This window comes from Condylura cristata, unplaced genomic scaffold (genome assembly GCF_000260355.1).
Source record: "Condylura cristata isolate star-nosed mole 26May11 unplaced genomic scaffold, ConCri1.0 scaffold00009, whole genome shotgun sequence".
NCBI lineage: Eukaryota > Metazoa > Chordata > Mammalia > Eulipotyphla > Talpidae > Condylura > Condylura cristata.
Genome location: NW_004567110.1, coordinates 23932353 through 23944901, shown reverse-complemented (window position 1 = coordinate 23944901; position 12549 = coordinate 23932353). Strand labels below are relative to the sequence as shown.

General features: G+C 37.2%; 1 protein-coding gene across 8 annotated transcripts in view; it reads left to right on the top strand.

Moving 5' to 3' along the window:
* Positions 1-12549, top strand: part of RIMS2 (regulating synaptic membrane exocytosis 2) — a 418309-nt gene that overhangs the window by 400075 nt on the left and 5685 nt on the right. For all 8 annotated transcript variants that reach the window (XM_012723001.1, XM_012722998.1, XM_012722997.1 and 5 more), the window contains one exon: positions 10638-10779. In XM_012723001.1, coding sequence (XP_012578455.1) covers positions 10638-10779 — 142 coding nt within the window. The remainder of the gene's footprint in view (positions 1-10637; positions 10780-12549) is intronic.

The following is a 12549-nucleotide window of genomic DNA, read 5'->3' as shown; positions in this document are numbered from 1 at the left end:
TACACTGCTGAGGGGAGCAGCGGGCGGGCCAGGAGAGGTCTGCCACGCCATGTGGTCTCCTCCGGGGCAGGCAGGAATCGAATTCATGTGGAAGTGGTTTTAGCTTTTCAATGGTGGGCTTTAACCCGCTGCACCACCAGGAAGGGCCGGCATAATTTTCTTCCTGAAAATTTAGCATAGTTGTCTGTTGCCCCAGTCATTTTTCAAATAAGAATTTGTAAAGCATTTTACAGTTTTTAAAACTCACAGATCGCTATCCAACCTTTATTCATCACTATTCATTAAAGTACCACTAAATATCATCTGTTCCTGTAGTACAGGCTGAGTATGATCTCAGGCTTACACAAAGGAACTCTGAAGTTAAGAAAGGTGAGTTACCTATCTAAGTTTGCAAATGGTTAAATAGGAACTTGAGCTCATATGATCTGATTATAAAATGGTATATAAAATATACCATTATAAAATATTGCCTTGAAACATACAACTTGAGAGTTAAGAGGGGTTGGTAGCAGTTTAGCTTATCTTCTTAGACTCTTTGCATCATCTTTTGCAGAATAGAATTTTTTTTTTTTAATTTTAATGAGGTCCAATTTAGCAGTTCTTTCATGGATTATGCTTTTGATGTTCTGTCTTAAACATCATCACTATGGCTAGGATTATCTAGGCATTTTCCTGTTTTACCTTCCAGGAGTTTTCATTGTTGTTGTTTGAAGGAGGGAAAGTGCTACAAAAGCAGATGGATGAGTTTGTTTCATCAGCTGAAGCAATTAGGCAAATGAGCTTCTTAGCAAATCAGCTGGAACATTCTAAACTAAAGTGTTTATTCTCTCTGTCATTGTAAACAAGTTTCAGTTGCTATGGAACTTCATTGACATGCTTCATATTTCTCACTGTTAAATAGATTTTTTAGGAGATATTCTTTACTGAGTGGAGGAAGCTCTCCTCTATTTCTAGTTTGTTGAGAAATTTTATCCTGAATGGATTGTGTCAGATACTTTTCCTGTGTCTGTTGATGTGATCCTGTGATATTTCTTCTTAGGTAGTTGCTGTGACAAATTACATTAATTAATTTTCCAAATGTTGAACCAGCAATTCATAACACATAAATCCCACTTTGTTGTCGTTTTACATTCTTCTTAAGTGTTTTGGATTCAATTTGCTAATATTTTGTCGAGGACATCTGCATGTGTTCATGAGAGATCCTAGTCTGTAGTTTCCTTTTATCAGATCTTGGATGGGAAGGAAACCCCATAATCCCATTTGGCCAGATTTTATTTTGCAGATGAGAGACTCAAGGCATGTAGATGTAAATATACTACTCAGCTTTGCATACTGGCAAATCTCTAGCATCATCCTCTTAGTACTGTCTTATTGCTATGGCAGTGTTTGATGAAATCTTTTTAATGTGGCTTGATCTAAAGTGACATGATGAAAGATAAAAGTGCATATGTATATTATAAGGAATAAATTTCTGGGGCATTAGTTTTTATTGTAAGTATGTTTCAAGCATGTTCACTAAGTCAGAATTTAACAATGAAACTGCCATTTCCTGCCTTTTCTCAAGAAAATAAGAGAGTACAAATGATCTGAGCTTTAACACTGTGTATAAAACAATTTAAGTTTATTTGGACAAGCAAGAAGAATGCGAAATGAGGCTTCAAGTCATTGATTACTCTGCGATGAAAAGTTAATTCCCCAAATCCTAAATGAAGATGGAAGCCAGTTAGATTTGTAAAATGTAGGCTTTGATGTTTCTAAAATTTGGGTTCAAAAATCAACTGTATCACTAGTCAGCTTCATGACTTGGGTAATTCCCTTATACAAAGTGATAGCAATAATAACTACTATACAATGCAGTTATATATAAAGACTACAAATATAAGACTAGATAGTAAAAACTAGAAATAGGTGGATTTTATATCCAAAGTGTCACCACACGGTAGTAAGACAGAAACAATGGCTTTTTTTTTTTCTCCCTTTGTTTAGAATTTGATGATTAAATTTCCCCAACATTTGTTAAATGTTTAAAAAGTAGGAAAAGAGTGGCCCTCCCTGGTGGCGCAGCAGGTTAAAGCACAGCACTGAGAAGCTAAAGCCACTTCCACATGAGTTCGATTCCCGCCTGCCCTGGAGGTGACCACATGGCGTGGCAGACCTCTCCTGACCCGCCCGCTGCTCCCCTCAACAGTGTACTTCGTAGATCTGCCTATTCTGCTCCCCACTCTGTCTCTGGTGAAGCCTCTCGCTGCCCCTGAGCCTCTGGCCTGTACCCTAGTTCTGTATGAACAAATAAATAAATCTTTAAAAAAAAATAGGAAAACAGTATAGAACAGTGAACATTTACTTTATAGACTAGTTTTTAGTTGAAATGTATCTTTTGTCTTATCCTACACACACACAGAGTATGTATTTTTGCAAACATTGAGAGTAAGGTAAGTTGCTGACACCATGATACTTCACTCTAAGTATTTCAGCGTGCAACTCCTAATTGGGGGAAAAAAAAATCAAAATAGCAAAAACCTCTATCCATTCCATATTCTTTTTTCTTTAATTTCTCCCCATTTTTTATGACTTTTTGTCATATTATTGTCCTCAATCCAGAATCTAGTTTAGGCTAAATCATTGTATTTGATTGTTATGGTTAACCTAAAACAGGACTTTCACTTCTTTTTTTCATGAAGCTGACTTTTGAACATCCCCAAAGTTGTCTTTAGAATGCCCAATATTCTGAATTTACCCAATTGTTCTCTTTATTCCCTGGATTTCCCATTAACTGCACCCTAAGTCTTAGAAACATAGCTAGGTTCAAGATAAATGTCATTGGTAAGAAGTTTCACATCTGTCAGTAGACATATAATGTCCAAATGTCATATTTGCTAATTCTGATTACTTGGTTATATAATTTAATAATTAATAATTTTATAATTAATAAGTAATCGCTGGAGTTATAACTCAGTACCATGTGAATATACCATTTTCCAGAAACCCCTTTTGCAGTGATTTCAGCATCCAGTGCTAATCTTGTCTAACTTAATTACTTATGTTAATGAGCTATTTATATATATAAGTTCTCTTCCTTTAGAGTATTCTTTATAGTATAAATTGATTTATATTGATAACTTATTTTCATGCATTAGCAATTTTGACTTAGGACATGAAGCATTTTTTTATTTTTCTGTAGATGAATATTTTCAAGTTCTGTATTTTCACTAAAAATAAGTGGTTTTATTAAGGTATATGTATGTAAATATATTACAATGAATTATCATACATAAATATTTATGTCATGCATAAAGATCAGACTAAAAGTAGAGTAACAGCATCAGGAATTAGAGACATTAAAAATCTACCTGTAAGAGACTAAGGAGACATATAACTAAATGTGTGACATCATGAACCAGAAAGCAAAATTACATATTATAACTAAGGACATCTAAACAAAACATAAACTCTACTCAGTAGTTATCAATATTAGTTCATTGGTTGTGACAAATATACTATTGCCATGTATGATGTTAATAGTAGAAGAAATTCGATATCTAATATACTGAATTTTTCTTCACAATTTTCCTGTCAATCTAAAACTATTGTAAAGTAAAAGCTTATGAAAATTTATTTGAATATATTTAAAATATGAATCTGAAGCTTACGAGCAATGATTAAAAATTTAAAAGACAGAAGTCATAGAAAACAATAATAAAAGAGAACCTCAAAATCAGGGTTTTTATTAACAGAATTGTATTTATTGAAAGCAGTCAATTTTTTAATGATCTTCAAAAAAGAAAATAATTACAAAAATTTAAAAATTCTTAGTTATAAGAGAATAAAACAGCCTTATGGTTATTTTATGATGCCTGTCAAAATAGGTTAGGTTAGGTTGTAGTAACAAATGACAAAATAACCAGTGGCTGACCACCAAAGATTCAGGTTTTGCTCCAACTTGTCCTTGGAGAATCATACTTGTGACTGATGAAACCCTCGTTGCTATCTGCTTCCACATAGAGAGATATATGGTAAGTCACATGTCAGCTATTGAAACTACTGTCCCAAAGTCATAAGACCAGTTTTGCTCACAGTTCATTGGCCTACCAAGTCAGATGACCACCCTTAACTTTACAGCTGGGAGAGTGAAAATTATTTGAACAACTCTAATTCTACCCTAATTATAACCTGTGCTGTAGCTAATTACTATATAACTTTCATACATGTGATAAAGCTGCTATCCTGGATAGATTAGGGTAAAACTGTGAAATGATTTTTAGTCAATTGTTATTTACATTAGTTTCTATCTTAATTCAGTCATTAATTGAGACCCAACATTGGCCCAAAAGAAATGGTCAGTATTTGTCCTTTCCTTGGTTAGACTTTCAGGGATGAATTATACTTGTCACAGTAAGAACCATGTCATACATGAACATAATAAGTACATAAGTTTTATACTCAGTTATAATAATATGTGCATGACAGTGTCCCTATATTGAGATTTCACAGTGCCAAATCTTGATATAAAATCTACTGATGGGAAGTTGGGCTCACCCTGGAGGGAGCCAGGAGCAGTCCTTATAGGTGAAAGCTTAAGTAACTAGAAGAACAAGGTGAAAGAGAGTTAAAAATGCAGTTTGAAATTATTACTGGAATTTGAAGATCAAAGGCTTCTAAGAGGAACTACCCACTCTAGAACTCAACTTTCTCATTGCTACAATAAGAGAATGCATAAACTACAAAGGGACACTGATCCCCACAAGAGCTTGGGAATGTCTATGAATCATTAACTCTAGAAATTCTAACTTTGATGTATTTTTCAAATTCTTTAAATGGAATGCAAAAGTTTAAGTTATTTCTCACTCTGGAAAATGGTAATTTTGACTAAAGTGCTAAAACAGTGCTTACTAATTTAAAGCACATAAATTATCAACTAAACTGAAAATTAAAGTCAGTTTCAAAATCTATCAACCTGTCTTCACCCTATTTCCATAAATCATTTCCCATATTAACATCAAGAAAACCCATACTTCAGAGTAATTCTGTCAGGCAAAGGAGGTAAGAGCCAGCAGGTGAGAGTAAGCTGGATGGGTTCTGAGAAGCCCAGATTCACAAAGAGGTCACCATGGTATTAAACTCCGTGTTTCATTATGAGCATCATTTTGGGGGCTTAGGAGAGTTTACAGGCCATTAGGAGAGAGGATCTTTTGATTTTGTTGTCTAGTCAGTCAAAGAGTTTTGCAGGTTTCAGATATTGTTAGAAGAAACTGACCTTTTGATTGTTTATTTAATCAAGTAACTGCCTTTGAATACAGAGGGAGCCAAGTAAATGAGTCATCAGACTAAGCAGAGCAGAATAACAAGGACTCCTCCTGTGTTCCACCTTCTGCCTGTGATACTTTACAATTTGAGAGCATCAATTTGCCTGCAGCCATCTTCAACCAAGGCACTTGGGTTACAAATACCTGACATCAGAGAGTGTGGTTTAAGGGCCTTACAGTCTGAGCAAAACAGTCTGAGCCTGCTTTCTATAGTTGCTATGTGAGTAACTCTGTTTTTTTAAACATTTATTTATTTATGCATATAGAACTGGGGTGCAGGTCAGAGGTGCAAGAATGGTGAGAGGATTCACCAGAGACAGAGTGGGGAGCAGAACAGGTAACTGATGAAGTACAATGCCGAAGGGAGCAGCAGGCGGGTCAGGAGAGGTCTGCTGTACCTTGTGGGTCACCTGCCTAGTGGGGATCGAACTCACACCGAAGCAGCTGTGACTAGCTTGCAGTGCTGCACTTTAACCCATTGTGCCACCAGGGAGGGCCTCTGTGAGTAACTTTAAATACCTTAGTATACATGCACACACTCCATATATGTGTATGTTGTAATGTCTGTATGTATTCACACACACACATACTTTTAAAAGAAATAAGACTTTTTAAACATGGTGGACACGTTTTTACAATTTCAGTTGACTCACTTCTGTGGTCACAGTAGGTTGTTTTTTTACAGATTTCCCCCATTAAAATCTGTATCCAAAACATTAACCTATTGCTGCTTAACAGTGACCACAGCATTAGCAGATTCAAGCAACAATTTGCCCACAAATTCATTTGCCCACAGATATGGCATGGCATAACTGAGTAAAGTTTGTCTGAGTGTTTTGTTTTGATCTCACATGGCTGAGATCAAGATGTTGGCTGGACCGAATTTTATTTATTTACTTATTTATTTGCTTGTTTTTTTCATCTGAAGACACTGTGGGGAATATCCTTTCAGGGTCTTGCATATTGTTGGAAGAATCCAGTTCCTTACAGCAGCAGCCCCAAGGTTCCTGTTCTCTTGCTGCCTATCTGCCACACTTCACTCTTGGCAGATATATGTTGCTTTCAGGTCTTTTCCACATAATCCCCTCTGTCTTCAAGTCACAGAGGCATCCTGAATCCTTCTTGTGTTTCAGATTTCCTCATTTGCCTCCTCTGGAATCTACTAGCAGAAGCATCCAAGGTCCACTTGGATAACCTCCCTCCCTATAGGTCAACTGATTGACAACCTTATTGACATCTGCAAAATCCCTTTTGCCATGCAAAGTAAGATAATCACAACTTTTAGTATTCTGCTTGCCACAGTTGCCCTACACAGATATCAGTGTTCTATGGATTTAGTTATTCAGGTTGAATGACCTGAAAAAGCATTTGAACCCTTAAATGAAAATCACCCTAATCAATTATATATCGGTTACGTTTTATTGTGGATGTGACACAAAGGATTTGTGGTCTTGAAAAATATTTACTTTTTAGAGAAGTCTATAAATGTTTCAGATAAAAGTATATTTTAGAAAGTGTTTTGAAGAGCTATTTTAAATGCTTAGCATATTTATTACCTGGAATGCTTTGGTTTTTATTAGATGACAGTGAATAATATTATTTTCTTGATACATGCTGTTAATCACGGTCTTAATTATCCAGTAATGACACAAACTCATAAGCTTTAAAACTAAAAAAATGTGAGATTACTGGTCATCCTTTTCATAAATGAGAAGTCAGAGACTCAGAGCAGAGATGACTCTGAAAAGGGCACAAAACCTCCTAGTTAGTGGTAGGGATGAGCCTAGACTATACGTCCTGATGCGCTTTCTAGTAGTAATGATGACAATGACATTAATTGAATATTTTCTTTATATTAGGCACCAATATTTATTTTAAATGTTTTATTTAAAATTTAAATATATCATTTGCCTTAATCCACCTCTAGAGAGGTGGCCATTGTTATTATCATTGCCTTTCCACGGCATGAGAAAATGAAATTACAGAGAGGGTAAGTAACTTGCTCAGTCACCCAGCTTTGTATCCGAGGTATGTGGTGCAGTGGGCATTTGAAAAGAAGCACATAAATACCAGGGCCCCATCTCTGTTCTGTGCTCTGCCCTTTCTACCCGCCAACTGCTTCTAACAGAGCCTCCCACGTGTAGTTACGGAGTTAGTGCCATCTTCACAAACTAGCTTTTGGTGTTAATTCTGACACCACCTCAAGTGAATAAGAGGAAATTTGGAGTCAAGGTACGATGTACAAACTCTGGATTTTCACTTACTTATCTGACTAAGAATTTTGTAACCTGCTGGGGCCCTGGAATTGTCTGTGTTTATCCCTGGAGATTATTAAAATTTTATGAGAGGACATATGTAAAAAGCAATCTAATTAAAGGATTGTATGCTCATTGTACTTATCCTTTGACAAATGTTGAATGATTCTCATCACCTTGTAATAGTTGATTTTCAAGTCACTTTTGCTGATGAAGTCAGACTAAAAAGCTATAGGTCTTTTTTCCGTCAAACTGTATTGACTTGCCAGCAATTTACATTCTGTATTTGGGGAGTCCAACTTCACACCTCCATATGTGCACATGTTTCATTCACCCTCTACCAGAGCTCCAGTGCCAATCCTCTAGCACCTTCCCTTCACAGCCCGCCTCCTTCCTCTCCTTCATCCTCTCTAGTAACCAATATATCTTTCAGAATATAAGAATTAATTTAAAAAAAAAAGTAGATCTTTGACATTGCAAAGTCTATGCCTTGAAATCTTTAGGAATCTTATTTCTTTCAAAGGTCTTATATTCTCTTTACATATGCTCATGCCACATTTTGAAATTTCATTGAATGTGATGAAATTCACTAGTTGATGGTTATTCACAAGGATATTATTTTTCACAGGAAGTGGCCAGGAGAGATAGCTGCAAAGTCCGGGTCTCAGCCACTGGCCAGCTCCCTCCCATCAACCCAGACATTGCACTGATTCCAGTTCCTGCCTGCACATGTTTTTATTTGTGTTTTGTTTTTGAGAATCACTCTCAAATAAAGTCATCAATATTAAATTTGCAGATACCCAGGTCTGTTCTTCATCATTCCCATCCTTAAAAAAAAAAAAAAACTCATACATAACATTTTACCTTCATCATTTTAGGAATATATAAATTTTTTGCTTGTTTAGTTTTTGGTTTTTATGTTTCTTTTTGCTGTCCCATTTGAAAGTAAGATGCAGACTAGAACTTTTAAGCTCTATAAATATTTGATCCTGTAGCTACTACTGATCATTTTTTATAACACATGCCATCATAGCTACACAAGAAAGTTAACAATTTCCTAATTGCATCTAACATCCAATTCATAGTCACATTTTCCCTGCTTGCCCTAAAATTGCTTTTAAAGTACTGATCTTAAGGTTTCTTACTTTGCTTTGTTTTGGTTTTTCCTAAATAAGGAGACAGAATACACCAGTAGCATTTAGTCATTATATTTCTGTGATTTTTTTTTTTATCCTGGAAAAATTCCCACACCTTGTTAGTTTCTAACTTTATTAAGACATGAGGCTAGTTCTCTTCAACAGTATCCCATATTCTTAGTCTTAATTTTGTTATAAATTTTTGAAAAATAAAGGTTAGTTTCAGAGATGTGATTAGAAAAAGGTTGTATATTTTTATCTGGAACAACTTGAGAGTTAATTTGGTGCATTTTATATCTGTACAATTGCCCTATTAGTGCTCCTAGGTTTGATCTGTTAAGATGATGATAAACAGGTCTGCTAGTGTTAAAATCATGTTTCCTTTAATCAGTACCACCAACTTGTGGATGGTAATTTGTCTCATATGATCATCCTTTTCCCACCCTCTATTCCAAAGGTGCTGTTCACGTCAACGGATGTAATTATTCCATTGGAGATTGCAAATTGGTCATTTTAAATTGTTGCATTTCTTTTATATCTGTTAGCTAACATTCCTCTGTAAGAAAGTTTTCCTTCATCAATAGGGGTTGCATTTTATAGTTTTATAGTTCATATCAGTACAACATATTCATGTCAGTTATATAAAATAAAACCTTAGATTATGCACCTGAGTTGTAGTTCAGTCATAACCTACATTTAATTTTTGAAGTATTTTATAGCTGAAAGTGGAGAACAGATGGTATTTAAAGCAGTGTTTCAAAACAACGAGCAAATATTATTTTATTAGTGTCATGGTTTTTCACCAAGTCAACAGTGCTATCAGCAAGTGTTTACTGATCTGAAACAAGGTTATTAATATCCAACACTAAAGGATCTTAATGCATGGCTGTGTCCCCCAAAATTATGGTATGCATAGCCAACATGGTAAATTTTTAGACCTGACTAGAAGTAAATCAATTTGGATATCACCCTGTTGTTTCAGCCTTAGTAGTTTCTCAATTCCACATTCCAACATACAAGGCCTGCTAGAATTTAGGCTCAATTTTTTTGTCTGACCAACCCCCCAACTTTTTTTTTAATTATTGGAACCATAACTCCACTGCGCATGGTCTCTCCTATCATTAGCCATTGTCCTTGATCTTACTTTTACAAAAACTCAAAAACAAAAACACTCTTCTTGACTCCCAATCAGCCATTTTTCAAACCCTGCTCAAAAGGCTTTCCCTCAATGAAGTTTCTTCCTAGATAAACCTTTATATCTCTGTCACATCTGTGGTACTTGGCTCAGTTTCCTCTTACATCATCTGGTTGACTTCTGTAAGTAAACCTCATAGCCACACTGTTGAAAATCCTTGGGTACGTGACCACTCATGACCCTAAATCTTCTATGACATTGTACCAGGCTGAGTTTTTGCATCTCTTTGAGAATCTCTCTGAAACTTACCAATGGAGCATCTATTATCAGACAGGTCTAGCTCCGTGTGTAACCTTTTTTGCCTTCTAATATCTATCTAATACCTCCAAAGCTAGATTTTCAGGTGAATGTTAAGACCAGAATTTAAGGATTACTCACACCTGTTCTTTGGAAATACTTCCTAGTTCTTTGTGACAAACAGAAAGGGAAACAGGCAGGCATAAATTAACCACAATGAAAACAAAACTTATTTTTCTTAGGTTGAACCTTTTTATTCCTTTGCTACCAGTTTGAATGCTGTTTTCAATGGAAATAACACAATGGTATTTTGTGTTTCTTCAAGATTTGTTAGCAGTCTTTCTTCCCACTCAACAAGACATTGTTTGAAATGCCTTCTCTATCTCCTTAACAAGCACCCTTTGTATTTATGCAGTTCTGTTCACCTGAGGACCTCAGAGCACTGGCTGGTACTTTCTGCTGCCAGATGGTGATGACAAACTATCACCTCTTCTGTTTTCTGTCTCTGCAGAAGCAGGAGGTAAAAAGCTGCGGAGCACTGTCCAGAGAAGTACAGAAACAGGCCTGGCTGTGGAAATGAGAAACTGGATGACACGACAGGCAAGCCGCGAATCCACAGATGGCAGCATGAACAGCTACAGTTCAGAAGGAAAGTGAGTGAGGCAGGCTGGTGTGTGTCCCCTGGGCCTTGCCCAGGACCATGCTCGGTCTCAGTCCTGGTGCTTTCACAGAAGCTAATTCATACTACATGGCACTATTTTAATATGCACTGACCAATTTGCTGTGAAGAGCACTTCTGCTCACCTGCCATGGAGCAAAGTGACATATCTGACTTTTTATTTCAAGGGAAATAGGTTTGAGGATAGTGTTTTGCTTTAATGACAAGGTGCTAAAATATCCCTGTCATGGCACACAGAAATACAGCAGCTTGCCCCCCCCCCCTGCAAATCGTACCTAAAAGCACAAAAATAATAACATTCCTACTTCACTGCATGAACACTGCTAGTTTTTAACATTTTTGCTCTAGCAATTATTACTCAAAAATGTAAGTATTGATACATACTCAGTTCTACAGGGTAATGAACAATTCAGACAAACGGAATAGCCCGAAAAAAATGGCACTAAGACTTGGTGAGCCTTTCCTTTACAGAGTTAGCATGTAGCTTCCCTGGCATCAGTGGTCTCTGAGACATTGCTCAAGCATTTGTAAAGATCGTGTAGCCCTATCACCATTGGCAGAAGAACAGTAATGAGCAAGGGCAGATCTGCGGGGGGCATGTAAAGGGCACTGAGGGAAACCCTGGCTGCCTGGCCTCACGCCTCACTCTGCCATTGCTGTGGAAGTGTCGGGCGTAGCTGAGTGTCGAGTAGCCTGCTCCCAGGCCCGTGAAGCAGGCGCTGCTGGTAGAGTATTGGTCATACGCCCTGGGTATCGTTTACTAGCACAAGTACATAAATATAGGAGTTGTGTATGGTGTTTTTAGCATTTATAAGAAAGGTGATTTGAAACACCCAAAGTGCATGTTTGGGCTAACTGAGTGTTTGGAAATTAAGGCTAGGGAAGTAGTAGATTTGATGCTAGTGAAGGAAGGCAAAGAATCAAGTGAAAAGTGCAAGCATACTTTGTGTTATTGTGCTTTGCTTTGTTGCATTTCCCAGATATTGGGGTTTTACAGACTAAAGGTTGGGGCAGCCATGGTGAAGCAAATCTGTGTGCCGTTTCCAGTAGCTCAGATGATGGTTAACATATTTCAGCAATTATTTTTTCATTAAGGTATAGGTGCACTGTTTTTAGACATAATGCTATTGCACGATTAATGGACTGCAGTATGGTGTAGTTTATGCACTGGGAAGCAAACAAACACAAATTGCATGGCTTGCTTTATTGCAGCTTTGCTTTCCTGCAGTGGTCTGTCCCAAACCTACAATCCCTCTGAGTTGTGCCTGTCCATGCACACTGAGTACCTGCTGTTGTAAAGTGCTATGTTACACACTGTTGGGGGCATTCAAATGTGTAAGCTAAAGCCCCTGTGCTTTAGGTGTTCACAGTCTTATTGGAGAAATAGGCCAAATACCCATAAATACTTTGCTCAATAGTATTGTACCTCATAGTGTTCTGACCTACTATCTGGGGATATAAGTCATCCAGGGAGCAAAAATAATTAAGAGGCATGAGCCAGGGGTGTAGGGGCGGTGAGAGGCTTCACCAGAGATAAGAGTGGGGATCAGAACAGGCAGATCAACGAAGTACACTGCTGAGGGGAGCAGCGAGCAGGTCGGGAGAGGTCAGCCGCGCCATGTGGGTCACCTCCGGGGCTCGAACTCAACACTGAAGTGGCTGTGACCAGCTTGCAGTGCAGCGTCCTAACCCATTGTGCCACCAGGGAGGGCCCAGAAAGATATCTTTTTTTTTTTTTTTAAGT